General features: G+C 43.1%; 2 protein-coding genes across 4 annotated transcripts in view; one reads left to right on the top strand and one right to left on the bottom strand.

Moving 5' to 3' along the window:
- Window positions 1-9,669, bottom strand: BRAT1 (BRCA1 associated ATM activator 1). 2 transcript variants are annotated; one of them, XM_035549017.2, is made up of 13 exons: window positions 9,066-9,669; window positions 8,626-8,780; window positions 7,734-7,881; window positions 6,437-6,809; window positions 6,228-6,347; window positions 5,006-5,097; window positions 4,623-4,741; window positions 3,940-4,126; window positions 3,487-3,560; window positions 2,805-2,904; window positions 2,423-2,521; window positions 1,204-1,382; window positions 1-982 (listed from the first exon to the last, which is right to left on the bottom strand). In XM_035549017.2, the coding sequence occupies exons 1-13, from the start codon at window positions 9,667-9,669 to the stop codon at window positions 251-253; spliced, it is 2,982 nt and encodes a 993-aa protein (XP_035404910.2). In that variant the 3' UTR covers window positions 1-250. The 2 variants fall into 2 exon arrangements, with proteins under 2 accessions (XP_035404910.2, XP_035404912.1); XM_035549019.2 differs by having other exon boundaries at window positions 7,734-7,878; window positions 9,066-9,273.
- The window catches only part of IQCE (IQ motif containing E), a 26,033-nt gene continuing 17,035 nt past the window's right edge, over window positions 9,571-18,568 (top strand). The window contains exons 1-11 of one of the 2 annotated variants that reach the window (XM_035549020.2): window positions 9,571-9,709; window positions 10,863-10,910; window positions 11,601-11,643; window positions 12,016-12,156; window positions 12,455-12,586; window positions 13,575-13,645; window positions 14,359-14,472; window positions 16,393-16,443; window positions 16,963-17,033; window positions 17,249-17,321; window positions 17,742-17,791. In XM_035549020.2, the coding sequence (XP_035404913.1) occupies window positions 9,668-9,709; window positions 10,863-10,910; window positions 11,601-11,643; window positions 12,016-12,156; window positions 12,455-12,586; window positions 13,575-13,645; window positions 14,359-14,472; window positions 16,393-16,443; window positions 16,963-17,033; window positions 17,249-17,321; window positions 17,742-17,791 (836 nt within the window). In that variant the 5' untranslated portion in view covers window positions 9,571-9,667. The remainder of the gene's footprint in view (window positions 9,710-10,862; window positions 10,911-11,600; window positions 11,644-12,015; window positions 12,157-12,454; window positions 12,587-13,574; window positions 13,646-14,358; window positions 14,473-16,392; window positions 16,444-16,962; window positions 17,034-17,248; window positions 17,322-17,741; window positions 17,792-18,568) is intronic. The other variant, XM_035549021.2, reaches the window with a different exon arrangement.

The following is an 18,568-nucleotide window of genomic DNA, read 5'->3' on the forward strand; positions in this document are numbered from 1 at the left end:
AACAGAACAAATGAATTTATTTAGTTTAAAAAAAAAACAGATCAATTCATTAGAAACTGTACTTTAAATAAAATCATCAGTATTAAAGCAAAGATTTTCTAATCTCTTTAACAGCTAACAAAACCATCCTTTTCTCCATTCTGAGTAATGCTTTTTTATCTCCTTTCAAGAAAGACTTGAGACTGGTAGCAAAAATTCTCCTCCAGAATAGAACTGTTTCAGCACTATTCCCTCAGAGCAAAACATGTCTTTAGTAACAGTCAGCTTCATTCTCGTCTATGGTCCCCACAGTAGCGAGGATGTCCTCTAAAAGGGACTGAGGGCTTTTTTCTACATGGTCACTACTTTTATTTAGTTCATCGTGTAGTTCTTCTAAGTCTATTGTTCCCAAAGCTAGCATCATGCTCTCTGGATCTTCAAAGTCCACCCCATTACCACCATCTGTTGGGAAGTTCTGAGCCAGAGAACCCTGCCTTAGAGTCCTTTGCAACCAAGGAATGCCATGTCCGGCAGATAAATCTCCAGCTCCTTGGCAATCTTTCAGCATGCTACTTGGAGAGAGACTCGCTCTTAAGACGAGCAGTATATCACAGGCTTTCTGACCCACTGGCTTGTCATAGTCACACAAAGACCAAAACAAAAACTTGAACAGTTTTGCTTGGCAAAATATCTGCAGCGACTCATTCTGCTGAATGGAACTAGTGACTGCGGATGAGGCAGGAGCACAGGGGTATTTAGGAAGGCCAACTCGGCAAAGTGTCTGGACACAGAAAACTTCAACCAGTTCCAGCCCACCAATTCTGACTTCCCAGTCTAAGTCGCGCTCTACAGTTTGGATCGCTCTAGAGACAAACTGCTCTGTATCTTCCGCTTGACCTGTGCAGCCTTGTTTCAGCCACTTGGTGAAGATGCTGATCACAGCCCTCCGAGGAAAGCTCTCTGGGTCTGTCGACAAGATATCTTGAAGCTTTGCTGTAGTGTCCTAAATGTCAGAAGACAAAGAAAGTAAAAGGAGGGGAGGAACATGCGCCAAAAAAAAAAATCTAATATATATAGATCAGAAAAATTCAGTCCCTTTTCACTACTGGTTGTGTAATATGCCTGCAGTAGACTGCAGGTGACTTAGAAAGGAAGTTGTAATACAGCAGTAAACCGATGTGTGGTTCTGCTCAAGTCTGCAGTGAGCTATACAAGCTAACATACCTCTTTATTGTACTGATTCCCTGCGACAGCTGACTCTGGAAGAGAGTAAGTAATGAAGGTCAAGTGTCCCACAGCAGTCACAGCGCTCGCTCGCACGTAGCTCTCTGGATCCTCAAGAAGATTTTCTGTAAGCTTTGGCACCTCTGAAGACAGGAGGGACTCCCTGAACTCGTCCTGGTCTGTAAGCAAGACAGCAATCCAAAGAAGCGAGGCTTTATTCTCTCAGAGCATGAAGTTTTCTCCAATGCAAACAGTTCTTTGCATCATACAACAATGCCTGCTGACTGCAGGGACAGCTGCCAGTGAGTTGAGCCACTGCAGAGAGCAGGCAGTTGCTCACAGGAGCACAGACACCCTGCGTAAGGCTCCCAGTTTCGCAGCAGCTTGGTGACTTCCAGTCAAGCCCTGCTTAATGCTAGATTTTGGACAAATCTACCTGCAGTTGTTCTAATGGTGAGGAAAGACTTCCTCCAGGTAAATGGCAACATGGCTTCAGCTTCATCAAACTTACATTTTTGCTTAAAGTTGGATAAAATATCGTCCTCCCTTACTGGTTTTGAGGCATATGGCAAAGAAAAAGAATGCAACCACAGCAGCACCACTGGGAAAGGCTGCAGGGTAGAATGCTAACAGAGCTGAGTGTGCTGGACATTCCCTCTGTGACCTGGGGACAGCAGTGGGAGACAACATCCTCCTCTATTCTAACATCACAGAGCTACTGTAGGAGAATTCATGTTGCCTTAGTGCTACCCGCTGCAGTGCTTGAGCTACTAGTAAAGCGGAGAAGCAGTAGTTAATTCAAAGCATGCAAAATAGATCTAGGCTTTCAGAGCCTCCTATATCACAGCCCCCAGCCTGTTGAGTGGAAACAAACAGATTCCACTGCCGAGCAAACTCGGTAGAAGGAAAGTATTATCTGCCTAAGCACTGTCACCTACTTTGACATGTCTCAACAGAGATGATGGTCTCAACACCCCTCGGTTTAACTTGCCAAAACTACCATTAAGGCAGACACAGCAATCAGAGTTCTACAGAAGAGTAGGGTAAGTTTATCAACCTTTTTGTCAGGTTTTGATCATGGTCTGAGAGTAAAAGGTTCAGCTTTTTTTCTTTCTTTCCCCTGCAGTAACAGGTCAGAGATGCTGCACAAGCCCTATTGACTTTCATAGCATTAGAAAAAACGCTCCTCTAATCTGAACGATTAAATTTCTGCACATACCTCTCATGCTTTTAATCAAGGAGGTGAGGAACTCCAGAGAAGAATCTCGTACTTCCCAACAAGGACTGCACAAACGCTTCTGCAGCACCAGGAACACATCTGTGAAAGCCAAGTGACAGGTCTGAATGGACATGAAAGGTGACAAACCTAACCGGAGCAATCTATGTACAACCTCTATATCATTTTATCTGATGCAATCCTTTTTGTTGATGCTGTGTGCTTCTCCCAGAGTTCTTCAAAGCACTATATGAGCAGATAAACCTAAATTCACCGTAACTGTAAATAAACAAATCCTAAGTGCTTTGAGTGGGAAAGGTAGGTGAGAGCAGATTTCAGATGTACCACTAGCTGCGGTTTGTCCTAACTTGAATAGCTTTGTTACCTTGCAAAATCTTCTCAGTTTGCCACTGACTGTTGAAGCAGGACATTTCTGGCAAGCGTGCCAACCATTTGGACATAGCTTGAAATGACTTCTTCAGTACCTGAAGCAATATAAAGCAGATGTACTATATTGCAGAAGGCAGCATTGTTGCTTTTATGCTAGATAAAATTTGTTTTGGCTCGGGATTACAGAGAAATTCTCAGGGGAAACAAAACATATGCTTTCATACTAAGAAGTAAGCCACAAATAAATAGTGCTTATATAACGTTGTAACATCTCTAGCAGGCTCCTAAGTAATGCCTGTTCTCAAATTTAAAAACAAAAAAAAAATTGTTAGTGTCTCCAGCTTTTGATTTGCAGTTGCCACCTGAGTCCTTTGGACAAAAAGCAAGAAAACAAAAACTTACTGCAAAGACTTCAATATTTAAAGGTCGTGTCAAGTTGAGTACGTTGGTCCTACTCTCAGATGTGAGGTCTCCTGTCTTTTCAGGAACACCGAATTTACTGGTCCATTACTCGCTCTCTAGCATGTTAGCTATTTCCTGCAAGCCGCCCAGAACAAGTCTTCCAGATAGTCTAACAGAAACTGCGCTAAGAAACAACTACTGTCACACTATTTCTTAAGACTATATCCCACTGGTTAAGCTAATAGAGTTGGCTTTTTCTTTAGTGTTATACTCACAGTAGGGCTGGTGTTTGGACTCTCCAGGTATGCCAGAAGGATGTCAAATAGACTTCCTATGACTGTGTCACAGCCTGAAACATTTAAAAAACAAACAAACCCAAACTAAAGAACCAATATTGAGACAAGGGAACAGTTCAACTCCTGTAACACAGAAAGAAAGAAAATTATAATACTGTTTTACTGAAGAAAGTACAGTCCTCAAAAGGAGAGATATTCAACTTGTCACAATCGCTAAGCTGCTTTAATTACGGCACTACCTGACCTAACTTATCAACAGAAAGTAAGGTTAGCCAAGACAGTAGGAAGAATGGGGAAAAACAAATGCATTTCAAACAAATGGAATTAATAGTTTTCATTCAGAAAGACTGGTGAAGGGGAATTGAAAATTCTGTAATTATAGATTAGTCAAGTAACTTCCAAAACTAAAATAAAGAGCTAAGATTAACTCACCTTTCCGTTCAGAAAGTGCTGCCAAGGCATCCAGAGCTGACTTCTGTACTCTGCCGCAACCAATCAAAATCTGGCTTATCTTGCTTCCCAGAGGAGTAGCTGGAATCAGGAGACCACTACAGAATTGCAATATTGTCACGAAAGAACGTAGCAAAGATGTATAGGGTAAATCCACTGGCAAATGAATCTAATGGGAAGGGGAAAAAAAGGCAGGTTTCCAGCAAATGTTTCAGGCATGCATACAGAGCAGGAGTTTCTAGTCAGGACACAGCAAAAATTACAACTTCTAGCGTTCTTAAGGTAACACAATGCTAATAACTACAAAAAAGTAATCTTCCTCTTTCCCAACGAACTACTGGACAGGTGAAAGGAGATTCTTTTCACTACCTGGGAAAGCAGTTCAATCTGTTTTTCATTGGATCAGTAATTGCAGTAGGTGGGATGTATGGTAACAAAGCTTGTGAAGGTGTATTTAAAAGAAAGTACACTCTCTTTACAAGCTTCAGTGTTCCAGCGTTCTCCCGTTTGGACTCATGCTGCATTTTATTTTTTTGTAACATACGGAAGCCCTGCTGCCAACTTCTCTCTATGTTAAGATCTACTGCAAACGTTTGTAACTACTCTCAATCCTAGCTTTCAAGGACCAAATTGACCCCCAGGCTTTTTTCTTCTCCAAATGTTACCAGAGACAGCAGCTTCTCCAAATGAGCAAGTGTCTGACACAAGAGACTACTGCAAGATGACTTGGAGGACAGAAGGCTTTCGACAGTGGAGGGATCACTAACAGACTCATCCAGCAAACCTAGAGGACCAAAGAAGGGAGAAGCTCAGGTTATTACTGACTACAAATGACAGTGATTTTTTAAAGTTGATTTTTCAAGTTACAATTTTCAGGTGATGCAGTGTGAATAACCCTTAAAATGCAACTGTCAGCAGGATGCTGCACTTCACCGCAAACACTGCTACTGACCTTGACTCCTTCTATTCTTCCTCCAGTTTTGCCTGCACCAGACATTTAAAACGCTGGCAAGCAGACTAGCCTCTAACTTTTCTATCCCAACTGTACCTGCGTATTCCAGAGGCTGGGAGGCTGCTCTCAAAATACAGTCCATTGGCTGAAGTAGAACAGTCATTGCCTGAATCCTCACATCTTGTGGGCTTCAAGGAGGAAACAGCAGTTACCATAACAAGAACACTACAACTCTTTCCCAAACATCTGTCCCCAAACATTGAGCAGATTAATGTTTTTCACACAGGCTTTTTAAAAAGCCAGCAATGTGACAGCAATAAAAGTGTTATCACAATTCAAGCCGCCTTCCAATCTTCTTTGGCTAACTGAAAGGAGAGCAGAAATGGAATTCATAAGCAGCCTCATCCAGCAATGAAGAGTGGAATCCTGTGTAAGAAGAATGTTTAGACAGAGCCATTTTGTGTCCAAAAAAAAAAGTATCCTTAAGACACAGGTGTTAATTAGCCTTTAAATCAGTATCTGTACGTGCTATATTCGTTCTAACATCTGATGTTTTCTTGATGCTTTTTCACTACCTAAAGGGGATTTACAGAGAAGATGCCAGTAGATTTCTTAGAGGTGCACAACTAGACAAGAGGCGATAATCTTAAATTGCGACAGGGTAGATTCCGACTGGATATATAGAAAATACTTTTCAGAGTAAGACTGATTAAGCACTGGAACAAGCTGCCCAGAGAAACTTTGGAAACCTGAAACTTGACTGGTGAAGGCCCTGAGCAACCCGATCCATCTTTGAAGTCAGCCCTGCAACGAGTAAGAAGTTGAATTAGATCACCTCTACTGGTTCCTTCTAACATAAGCTTTGCTATGACTGTTGTCAGAGATGACATCTGCATGAAGCATGCTTCTGCTGGACAGCAGTGAAAGTTCTTACGCTAGTTTGGTTTTGTGAAAGAGAAAACTGACCAAATACTATTGGATTTGACAGTTGAATTGTATCCATCATGATCAACCTTGGCCTAACTTCCAAAGTTAAAGGAGTCTGGTATTTCTTTCTGAGACGGGCTGGTTGTAGATAAGACGCAAATGTATACATGTGAACGTGACATTGGCTCCTTTCAGTTGTGTTTTTAAAACTACCTTTCTAATTATCAGTGTCTGAAGCTTGTTAGCTACTTGCCTGGTTCTTGCCAACCCATCCTACATATTAAGCAACATAGTGAAAAATGCAGTGCAGGGAAGAAAAAGCTCTTAGAAACACAACAGATATATTGCGAACATCTGCAGAGTGCAAAAATTTCACAGCAACAACTCCTACCATTTGTGGAGACTCAGAATTCCTACTGCCAAAGGACCTGCTTGTACTGGGGTTAAGTGTTCCAGAGCAGATGTCACTAATGCCCAAAAACTGCCTTCCGTGTCACAAAACACAGGAGACCTGCGAAGAAAGAACAGTAAGTAATATGTCCTACTAATACAGATGGTGGAAAATGGGTATTTCTAATCACTGGATCAGAAGATCCTCACCTTGACATGTTTAGCAAAAGATCCGCCAGCATGTGCCGTGTTTGAACAGAGTCTTCTGTCAAGAAGGATTCCACTTGCTTTGCTATACGTAACCAAAGTACCTCTGTCCAAGTAGCTCGACAACTGCCAAACAAGCTAGTTAACAGCTTTAGTGACTGATTGATATGAGAGGCACAGCCAGATTGAAGAGAATTTTCTATATGCTTTATAATCGTTTGGGCACATGCTGGCCAGTCGCAGTCTTTTTCATTGAGAGGTGTAGTTGTTTCAGACTCTACAGAGAGGGTGAGCATGTGCACCAGAAGCTGACTGGCAGCTGAAGCCACAAACAGGCTGGGATCTCCTTGCAGGGTGAAGATTACATCTATGCCTCCTGTGTGAAAACAAAGCAAAAGTCAGTGGAGGAAAAAACCAAAACAAACCAAAAACCAGCTGCCCTCTTATTGTGGAGCCTTGCTGCAGTCTGACTGTATATTATTCAAATACAGGTATCGCACGGGTTTAAATGTGGCATTTTTTTTTCCTTTTTTTTTGGTTTTGTTTTTTAATATTTTATTTTGTAGTCTCTAATGCCTTTTAAAGTTATCCAGTCCTTAAGTACAAGCAAACAAAAGAAGAAAGCAGAGTTTTTTCAGATCCTCAGGTGTGTTTGTAACTCAGGAACAGAAGAAGAGTTCTGTATAATGTTAGCAGTCTTAGGAGAGTCGACAGTGTATTTATGGAAGGAATCTGTACCATCTGCAGACACAGCCAGCAAGGAAAAAAGGGAATTGCAGCAACAGTACCACTTAACCATCATACGGCCAGGACCACATGCTGCACAGTTAACACCAATCCAGTCTTCTAGACCCATTTATAGAGGGAATCTAAAGCTGTTAGCAGAAGAACTTAAATAGCTGTGTAAGGACACGGGACTGCAATTGTAAGCGTTAAGAAACGGAGTCCCTGATCAGTCTTTCTGTTCTAAAATTACACCGAAATTTACCAAAATATAATTTGGTACAAATTATAAATAAAAATACAAAAGGTTTTTAATAAGCTATTTTTAGCCTGTGTTCCATAAGATTGGCGTCTCTCCCCTCCATAAAGGGCACCATCTTCACTGTTGAAAAAAAGTTAAATACATAAGCGATTTAACAAAAACCCCACCCTCTTTCAGTGACTTGAGTATTTTTGATAAATGGCTTTTTATCTTGCGTAAATGTAAACTCCTCTCTCTCAATCAACACCTGAGCAACAGTCTGGAATGGAAGGGACGAAGGGAATTTGGAGAGTTACCAATCCTGGAAGTACTCACCACCATTGCAGAGGAAGTGGAGGGCAGGCTGGTGATGCATCATGCTGTGCACGCCCTCCACCCAGCCACTTCGCACAGACGCGTCTTCCCACACCGCCCTGTTCAGCGTCCCACCTGCGCCAAAGAGCCTGAACAACAGGTTCTCCTGCTGAGGACAGAGAATTCACACAGTAAACAGCGAGCAAAGGGACTTGAGGGGTGCAGAGAGGTTGCTCTGTCATCCAGGTCACTAATAGAAATACTGTAGTGAAATGTTCTCTTGCTGGAAACAACACTGAAATAGAACGTTTTCATATCTTATTCTTAAATGGAACATCCCTGTCTTTTACGGACTAAACACTGTAAGTGCTTAATTGTTTGTTTCTTAAGGTTCTGGGGAAAAATTACATACACACAAATTCCATTAGTCTGCTTTATGTTGCATGTATCTCCTCCCTGAAGAAAGCCTTTCAGGTTCTCAGTTTTGTTCTACAAATGTATTCTGTTGTATAAAACAGGGCTTTAAAAAGTTCCCATGTTTTTGCAGGAAATCAAAGATTTCTGTTCAGCCTGAAAACTACATCTGTTATTGCAGTTTAAATCTAAAGGATCTGTCCAGGTATACGTGATATTTTGCAATTAGTGTTAGAGATACCGTTATTCCATGTACTGTTTTGAACTGAAACTGAGAAGTACTACTTATTAACATTGATAGCACTGCTTGGTGCAAGATGGAAATAAGATGACAGCTGCTTTACGTGGGAACTGAAGGGATAACTTGATTGTAGGTCTTCATAGCAGTATCACTGTTCTTGACTTGTTCAGTGCATGCGATATTGAAATAGAAACAATATTGGTACATTTCTACGAGTCCTCAGTACAGGAAAAAGCAGACGCGAGGCACCTGACTCACCTGCAAGTGCTGGAAACAATCTTCCGAAGCTGCAAGTAACCCGGCCAACCGCAGAGTGAAGGAGAGGATGCTCGGGCTCGGCTCTGGTAGCGCCAGGACGGAGATGAAGAACTCCGTCAGACAGGGGTTGTCCCGCACCACGTTCAGGGTAGGCTCTAGAGCAAGCCGGGACAGAAAAGAGCGTCACTGCCAGCGCTTGTGCCACGACCCCACAGCGCTAAGGCTTGGGATGACTGCACCACACAGCCCCCTGACAGGAACTTGGGTTTATTTGGAGCCCGGACCCCGCTACAGGCCTCAGGCACCAGCAGCGGTTCTGGAGGCCAGCAGGGCCCCTGAGGGAGGCTCCCCGGCCCTGAGGCGAGCCCCTGCCGCCCACCCGGCCCCCAGGCGAGCCTCGGCCGCCCGCGGACGGCGGGAGGAGCCCGGCGGCCCCTCACCGAGCTCCGTCAGGTCCCGCAGCCAGTCGAGCAGCTTCTCCAGGCAGGTGTCGTCGGAGCCGGGCTGCCGCGGGTCGGCCAGGGCGGCGCAGACGCGGGGCAGGAGCCGGGCGCACTCGCGGCTCATGGCGAACCTGCGGCGGGCGCGGGCGACGAACCAGGCCTGCCAGGCCGACATGGCGGCGCGGCCCCGGCCGGCAGGCCCCGTCGCCAGGGGAGACCGTAACCACGGAGACCGTAACCGTGGAGACGCGCGTTGCCGGCGCCGGCCGTAAAGCGAGTGTCGCGGTGGGCGCGGCGGCCGTGCAAGGCGGCGCGGGGCGCTGAGGGCCGCTGGGGGGCGCTGGCGGCCCGCAGCACGGCCGGGGGCTGCCCGGTAGCTGCCGGGGCCCGGAGGCGGCAGCGACGAAGCCGCGGCGAGGGCGAGGGCCCCGTTGGCACCCTGCACGGGCGCGCGTTCGGCCCCGCCGCCCCGTTGTAGCGCAACGGCGGGCGGAGCGCCGCCGGGCCGCCCCGCGGTTGCCATGGTTACCGCGCACCCGGAAGTGCCGTGAGGGGGAGGCCGCGGCCGCCCCGGCCCCCCCCTGAGGCCGCCCCCGGCCATGGCCCGAGGGGCAGGAGAGGCGGCCGCGGAGGGGCAGCTGGTAAGGAGCGGCGGGGGCAGGGGGACGAGGACAAGGAGGAAGAAGAGGAGGAGGAGGAGGAGGAAGAGGGAGGCCGGGGCTCGGCCTGGGCCCGGGCCCGTGGCAAGGCCCGGAGCCCCCTCAGGAGAAGGGCTTCGACCCCGGAGCCTGAGGGGTTTGACGCCCCTTTCCTTCTCCCTCCCCAGCCAGGGGGAGGCTTTGGGGCCCTTTGCGCAGAGCCCCCGTGTTCCCTGTCCGCGATGAGCCTGCTGTGCAGGGGAAGAGGGGCTGTGAAGGCTCCCAAGGGTGTTCTTGTCACGACACCTTTATATCCTGGTGAACTGGAGTGTTTTTGTCACGGCACCTTTATATCCTGCTGAATGCTCTCTAGAGGCCGAGCGCCTTCTCGTTCTTTATCTGATTCCTCCTGCAGTAGGTGCAGTTATGTGGAGAGATCATGCAGAGCGATTAAAAGGCCTTAAAAATAAAAAGAATCTCTCAGTGTGCTGCGGGGAACATTGCCTCAGGAAATTAAAAATTAGACAGCATGGCGCATGAGATGTGTGCGTGCCTGCTCACAGCCAGCACCAAATGCCGTTGTATCTGCTCTGTTGTTGTCAATCCCATCTCCTTTTCTGTCAACTGGGGTTCTAAAAAAATACTTCACCCCCCCCCCCCCGCCCCTCAATGAGATAGATCAGCATCTTTCCAAAGAATGGTGCTGCAGCTGTAAGCGCCGTGGAGTTGGCAGCTAGTGAAAACGTTCTTTCTGTGAGGGCAGCGCACTTTCATATACTTTGAAAGAGAAGTGGAAATTTTCTTTCTGCTATGGATATGCTCACACTTGAGAAGCAGAGAAATTTGTCAGTTTAATATGAGGAGAAATTAAACACTTCTTTTTGATTCGTTAGCTGTATCTTTTTTTCTCAGCCACAGTATTTCTCCAGTCTAGTTTACGAAATGTTCTTTCCCATAGCTTAGCAAGGGAGGAATCACACAGAATGTTTGTGTTAGAGCAGATGATGTTTTGTAAAAGTAGCCACTCATTTCCCATTTGAATTTTGTTGTACTCAAACTCTGTTGCAATAGTAACAGAAAGTAAAGTTTTCTGGACTTGCATTATAACCACTTACTTGGAGAGTAGCAAACACTGCAGTTTGTGTTTATTTCCCAGGGAGATGACAGCCTGTCCGTGATAACCTGTGAATCAGATGCAGAAATGGTGAGTTTTATTAATGGCATTCTGCAGATAAACGCCTTAAAAAGGCCTCTCAGAGTGTTCTTGCTCACACTACACCCACGTGGTGTCTCCTGATCAATAAGAGATCCTTCAGAGAGGAGAAGTAACAATGTCCTTGCGATGCAGTTGGATATGGAAACCTCATCTAATTCCAGATGTAATTTTGGCTTCTAAATTTTCCTTCTCTAAATTCTTCTTCTGGGAGCTGCAAATGATGTTTGGCTTTATTTTGCTGTTTTATCAAGTTATGGGCCTAACTAATCATTTTACAGTGTTTTCGTGGAATTCAGAAAGCCTTTCCTTTAGCTAAATGGTCCTATGGATCAGCCTCTGCTCTGTGATCATCTTGGACTTGTTGTCACTTGTACTTAGCACTGATGGGGAAGGTCTTAATGTCCTGAGCATGAATACACTATTTTGTAGCATAAAACTTCAGTAGTTACCGCCTTAGTTTGGTGACTGTTGCTGTGGCCAAACCTGCATGTACTCAATGCTACAGGTTTTCTTTTCTACACAGGTTTTGTGTTATTAGAGTAAGTGCTCTTAATATAAAATTGGAGTCGATTTTGTGGTTATATGCTCAAGTGTTTGAAGGGTGGAATATTTTAAATATACATTATATATTTGAATATAAATTATTTATTATATTATTATAATTTTTTTTCCTTTCAGAGGTTAAAGAAGAGAATTTTTCACAAGCCTCCGAAGTCACCAAGTAAGAGTTACAAAGTCTTTTCTTCTGCTTCCATTATGCACAACAAGATAGGTTTCTACAGGACGCAGGAACTGCAGGATTTGTTTGAAACAACATCTTATGATTCTCCCTAGAATTACTCAGTGGTGGGTGCAGAGCACATGTATCTGAGATTTGTGTTCTGTAACTAGTGAAGTTAGATTTTTATAGGCTAAATGTTGAAGTTTATAGCTTAGTTGGAGTTCTTGATTATTTTTATATTATTATTTTTGATATTATTTTTATATATTTTTCTAAGTGATAGGGCTGTGTCTGGGAAGCACCTTGAAGCACAAGGCAGAATTTTTGTGATTTTGAACTTTTTAAGGCAAGAGATATTTTATTTTGTTTTAGAGTCTCCGTACAGCTCTAGCACACAACTGTATCCTAAAAAAACTGCCGTTTGGAGATCTCTGCAGGGAACAGGCAGTGCATGTTTTGAGAATGCAGCTGTAAAAAACCCAAGGCAGATGTGGCTGGGATCACTGAAACAAGGTATCAGTACAGAAATTGTATCTGCGTACGTGGATAAAATTCACTGTTGGGGACAGCTTAACATATGATACTTAAACAGTAAATATGTATTTGTTTAGAGGGTACGTAGGAAGTCATTTCAGTATTACTTGGGTGGTTGGAACTGCGTTTGAGTTGTCTGATCTTGAGCATTGGAATTTATAGTAGGAATGATTAACAGCATCTGGAGCTTTCTGTGTCGTATTTGCTTAGAATAAATCCACAAGCGCAATTCACAATTATCTCTGACTTTTGCATTTTGTTCCATTTTTGTTGGCAGGAGTGAGCCACCCCCTGAAATCAGATGTTGACGTGGGGCATGCGCGATCTAGTGTTTCTAGTAGCACTCCGGAGTATTTGAAGGAAGCTCTAGGAATGAAGAAGCCAAAACACTCCCGTTCTTCTAGTAATGGTAAACTCTGTGATTGTGTGGTAGATAAAAGTTAGTGATGTCACTTCTTTTTCCATGTAAAACCACGCGTTATTTGTTTAAGATCTTAGCTTTAGTAAGGCAAGACCCGTTCAGTTTAACCTGTATTAAAGTACATGTGTCAAAATGTGATCATTGGAATACTTTGGAGATTTGTAAATTGGTTAAGGCGGCTTCCCAGATTTTTGTGAGCAATGAATCACTATTAGCTTTCAGAACTTCTTGCAAATTGCCATGCTTTTTCAGCTGAAAAAGCTGCAAATATAATATGGTTCAATGGGCCAGCTGTAGACAATTTATTGTGACTTTGCAAAGCATAGTTTAGGAACCATTGATAGAAACCATCTGCTTGCCTGAAATTCTATGTAATTGACTCCTTTTACTTCTTTTCTAGAAAGTGTTTTATCATGTGGTTGTGATATTAAAATCAACTGGTTTTTATGAGAAAAGCAAAATTTAAAACTTTTATCCTGTTCTTCTTCAATGAGAACTGTAAAGTTAAAAATCCTAGTTTTAAATTCCATTTCAAATGATACCTATGCTGTTATTATACCTATATGCATAGGTTCCAGCAACTCTGAAAGGCAATAAATTTTCACACATTAGGCATCAATAGGAAAAATGTCTTTTGGACATCTTTCAGAAATCTTTTGTAAGTAATTGACTTGTCGGGATGGAAAGACTTCAGTCTTCTGTGAAGTGTTTGTTTTTCTTGAGATGCGTATTTTAATCTAGCATGAGAGAAAAGGGAGATACTTAAGAGAAATTTGACGTATAATCTGGCAGAAGGTTCATAAGGTAACATCTCCATTTTTGTTTATAAAATTAATTCCTTTGATCTCATTTCTCTTTAAAATGGTCTAGTTTCCACTTCGGTGCTGTTCTAAATATTTTCTGTAAATTAGAAGATTTTTATTTAGGAGAAGGTACTTTTTTCAGATCTGCTTATTTTATGTGCCTTTTTCTCTAGGCTACATTCCTGGAACTCCTGACTACAAAGAAAAAGAAGATATGTATGATGAAATAATAGAACTTAAAAAGGTACTGTCTCTCTGATGCTTACGTAATAAAAGTTATAGGGCTGCTCCGTCCATCTCTAGATGTCCAGACCTTGTTGGTTCAGAATACTTTGGTTTCTACAACTGAGACATCCACCAAACTTTTTTTTTTTGTATTTATAATGCAAGGTCTAAACTAAACTTATGTCTGTTTAAGGCAATTTCATTGTTCTTATGGTGTGATAGATACTTCTGAGTTCTGGAGGTGGAAGCCTTGAAGTATACCCAGTCCTGAACCCCAGCCATGGCCCTAGCTGGACACTAAAAAGGTTCATTGCATTGGTTTCTTTGACTCTCCGTGCACACCCCTCCTTCCCCTCCTTTTTTTTTTCCCCCCTTCCTGGCTGTTATTCATCACATTTTAACAATTTGTCAGTTGATCTTTGTGCAGTGTATGAAAGATGAGGACAAGCTGAACACTAGGCAAGTTGAACCCTAGGGATACCTGTAAACAAATATCTTGGCTGTTGTAGATCATTTGTGTAAGGTTGCCTTTCTGTTAAAACTTTCTTTTTATCTTTTGCCTGTCATCTCTGTTACATGTCAGCCCTGGCCTTAGCGTGATGGTCTTTTTTTTTATCTGCTTTGTCCTGGCCATCATAAGTGGATTGTTATCGGCATCAAAACATTTCCATGTCAAAATTCCGTGTGATTTTGTCTCTGAAATGAGCTTAGGATTTTTCTCTCCTCTTTTAGACAATACAAGCTCAGAAAAATGAAGGAGATCGAATGAAAACTAAGCTCCGTCGACTAGAAGAAGAGAATAACAGAAAGGATAAACGGATTGAGCAACTGTTGGATCCTTCCAAGGTGACTATTTCTTGGGGATGGGGAGGTGGAGAAGGGTGGGGAGAGGGATAAAAATAGGCAGAAGAGTGCTGAGCGGTGTGGTCCTCATCTCCTTGTCTCACTGAATTTCAGAAGTCTGTAGTGTGTTGACTCCTAGGAGTGATGAACTTGAATATGAGAGGTGGTTGGTTGGTGCAAAGTGATTTCCATTTTGTGTATCTCAGCTTACCATTCCAGCTCCCTTTAAGGGAAGATAACACCATGCTGTGCAGATAAGCTTATTTTGAAAAGATAACTTTCATTTCTGAAGGTAAAATTGAATTGTTGTCCCTTCTGAAAAAAGAGGTCTGCTTTTTGAATATTTTGCCTGAGAGTAGAAGGGAGTTAACCTCTTGCATGGTGACTGTTGCATGCAGTCCCAAGACCTGAACCAGGAAACAAAAAATGGGCTTTATTATCAGACCCATGAGGCTGAGAAACATTTAGGATCAAAGAAGACCTGAATTTCACTAAATTCCTGTAGTATTTTCACCCTGATGGGCAGCTATACTCCACCATAGCTGTGCTCTCCTTCCCTTTCTCAAAGGAAGAGGGGCAGAAAATACGATGAAAAAGGGCTCAAGGGTTGAGATAAAGACAGGGGGATCACTCACCAATTACCATCATGGGCAAAACAGACTCTACATAGAGAGATTAATATAATTTATTCCCTATCACTAATAGGCTAGAGCAGTGAGAAATTAAAAGCAAACTAAGCCTCCTTCTCCACCCCAGGTCCGCCTACTTCTACCTCCTTTCCCCGAGCAGTGCAGGGGAACAAGAGCTAGGGGGTTGCGGTCAGTCCATAACACTTCGTCACCTGCTGCTCCTTCGTGGTCATTTTCTTCCCCTGCTCCAGTGTGGAGTCCCTCCCATGGGATGCTGTCCTCCCCAAACTGATGCTGTGTGGGCTTCCCACAGACTTCAGTTGAAGAACTGCTCCAGTGTGGGTCACAGCATCCCAGAATGGCTTGGGTTGGAAGGGACCTTAAAGACTAACTCGTTCCAACCCCCCTGCCATAGGCAGGGACGGCACCCACTAGATCAGATTGCTCAGGGCCGCACCCAGCCTGGTCTTGAACACCTGCAGGGATGGGGCATCCACGACCTCTCTGGGCAACCTGTTTCAGCGGCCCTCTGAGTGAAGAACTTCCTCCTAACTTCTAATCTGAATCTCCCCTCTTGCAGTTAAAAATCGTTCCCCCTTGTCATGTCATTATCTGACTAAGCCAAAAGTTGCTCTCCATCTTTTTTGTAAGCCCCCGTTAAGTATTGAAAAGCTGCAATAAGGTCACCCTGGAGCCTTCTCTTCTTTAGGCTGAACATCCCCAGCTCTCCCAGCCTGTCTTCCTAGGAGAATATGAAGGGTCCATACCACAGAGTCCATCCTTTAGGAGCAAAGTGCTCCAGCATGGTTGGCAGCTCCCACCAGATCACCTGCTCATTTGTGGGCTCCTCTCCATAGGCTGCAAATCCTCTCTCTCAGCTGCCGTTGTTTTTTTTACTTTCTTAAGTATGCTCTCATAGAGGTGCAACCAGCATCGCTCATTGGCTCAGCGGTGCAGCAGGTCCCTTTTGGAGCCAGCTGGAGCTGGCTCTTATCTAATGTGGAGCATCTTCTGGACTCTTCTCACAGAGGCCACCCCTGCAAGCCCCCCTGTTACCAAAATCTGTCCGCATAAACCCAATACAATTCCTTGCGCCTGTTGTTTTCTGTGTTCTCTTCTGCATCTTGAGAGAAGCATCCTAATACAAACTGGTGAGCATAGGGACTTCTAAATTTAAGCTGTTGGACTGTGAAATGACTATGGAGACAAGTAGATTAGAAAATTCCGTGGAAAGAGCTGACAGTAGAATAAAGTAGCAAAGTTGGTCATTTGCATTATTTGTCTTCTCTTGCAGTGCTCTGAGCTGGCACGAGCTTTGTCAGAAAAGAAGTCTGACAATGGATGGGTAATAGTTTCCTACCTTTTGCTTTCATTTCTCTTTTTTTCCTCTTGCCAAGTTGAACCACTACTGAATTAAAAAAAAATAGAGTGAAGTTAGAAAGAATAAACAGTTAGGGAATCGTGTAACTATTTTATAGTCAGGTAACAAGGATCTGGAATTAACTGATTTGTAGAGAGCTTTCTTTGTCACTTCGAGTCTGTTTGCATCTGTGTTCTCCCTGTTATCCTCCTAAATTCAAAGCAGCAAATAATGGGCAGAGTTGTTTTTATTTATTCATTATGTGTAAATATTATAAAACTGGTTATGTTGCCATAGATAGAAGTTAGGGATCTAATTTCTTTAGTGTCCTGTTTGAAACAGGGTAACAGACATGCATGTGATTTATTAAGTGCTAAAGTAAGTAGGAATAAGTATGTCTGATTAGGTACAACTTATAAAGAGAGGGTGAGATTATGGAGAAATGCAACTTCTGTGAAGAGACGGATTACTGTAGGACTGATGACTTCTTTGTTCTTTCTGTAGGTGGTTAGTGGATTAAAGCAGAAGGTTCTCAAGCTAGAACAACAGTGCAAGGAGAAAGACAATGCTATCAAGTATGACTTTGGAGGGGTAGGGGCTTGTATTGGATAAGATAATCAAGGGAATCTGAAACCCAATATTTTTCATCCATATTCTTCTGTTTCTTAACACAAATTAGCAAACTCAGAGAACATCGTAGAAATTATAAACCACCCACCCAGAAACTGTAAACCAACAGGTATTGCTGTGGCTTTGCCAGTGTGATTATTTTTTTTTCTTCTATTTTTAGCAAATTCCAGTCAGACCTGAAGACCAATAATTTGGAAGAAATGAGGATAGCTATGGAAACCTACTATGAAGAGGTACATCTGACAAGGCTTTTATTATGCGTATTGGAAAGGAAGTTTTTCAGTTGTTGAGTTGAGGTATAAATAAAACGTTTTAGATAGGTGCAGCTAAGCTGCAGAAAACCTGTCATTAGAATCAGATTTTCACTGGTATTCTTACAGCTCCTTCTATATGTACTGAAAAATCTTTTTTCCTCAATAAGTTGAGTGTAGTAATCAAGAAGAGGAAATAATGAAACTAATGTACATCTGTGTGTAGTGCATAGGTGAAAGGCAGCATAACAATAGCCTGATTTTCAGTGATGGCATTGTTGCCTCTACTACTACCCAAAAGGTCTTGCTCTGATATTCACCGAATGACCAAATGTGTTTCGTTAATGATGTGAGTTTCCCACAGCTAGCACATTAATAGAATCTGTATTTTGTACTTCACAGGTTCACCGTCTCCAAGTCCTCCTGGCAAAATCTGAAACTATGAGGAAAAAGTATGTTTCATTCTTCTGAAGCAGATATTAGTGTATATATGTTTCATATATCACTCATATACTACTTTGGAAAACAATTACATGGGAACTGTTTATTTTGTCATTTAGATTGCTGGATTTGCTTTTTCATACTGCTTTGGCTAGCTTCACAGCCTTAGCATGTGTCTTAGTCACATTTTTTTCTGTAGATAGATCATTTTGTGGATGTGGGAAAAATGCTAGAGCTATTTAAAAAGTCCACAGAAGCTCTGAAAGTTTATTTGTTAAATAAAATCCATCTTCCTCCATAATTATGCCTATTCTGATATGACTGCTGATTAAAACAAACTCAATAGAATTTTGACATTTTACTGTTGAGTCAGTTCTGGGCCTCGCTCTATGGTGCGTGCTGCACTGAAGTTATTTTGGAGTAAACTTGATTTTCCTGCGGTACGGAGATACAGATCCAAAGCTCAGGGTGTCTTAAGTGAGATATCCATGAGTGGCGCTAGTAAGACGTTGTCAGAGAAGCTTGTGTTGGTGCTTGTCACCAGTGCGCAGGTGTACAGATGGTGATGAGGGTAAACATGCTGTGAGAAATGGTATACAGAGGAAATAAAAATCAAAGCACAAAGGCAAAAGACCAAGCTACAGTAAGAGAGGAGAGTAAGGGAGTGTTAGTTGAGCTGAGAAGAAGGTAACTGTCTTGTGGGGTAGGAAAATTTATTGCAGTAGTGAAGCACACCACTTCCAAATTTGCTTGTCCTCTTGGCTTTGTTTTAAGCACAGGCAGCTATC

This window comes from Cygnus atratus, chromosome 15 (assembly GCF_013377495.2).
Source record: "Cygnus atratus isolate AKBS03 ecotype Queensland, Australia chromosome 15, CAtr_DNAZoo_HiC_assembly, whole genome shotgun sequence".
Taxonomy (NCBI): domain Eukaryota; kingdom Metazoa; phylum Chordata; class Aves; order Anseriformes; family Anatidae; genus Cygnus; species Cygnus atratus.

What these genes read in the sequence shown, in the direction of transcription:
- BRAT1 (XM_035549017.2), bottom strand. Translation starts at nt 9,669, where the DNA reads ATGGCCGGGGGCGGCCTCAGGGGGGGGCCGGGGCGGCCGCGGCCTCCC. An exon ending in AACTGAGAAGATTTTGCAAG is followed by an intron (nt 2,522 to 2,804) that starts GTAACAAAGCTA and finishes TGGCTTTCACAG; the next exon opens with ATGTGTTCCTGGTGCTGCAG. An exon ending in CTTGATTAAAAGCATGAGAG is followed by an intron (nt 1,383 to 2,422) that starts GTATGTGCAGAA and finishes TCTTGCTTACAG; the next exon opens with ACCAGGACGAGTTCAGGGAG.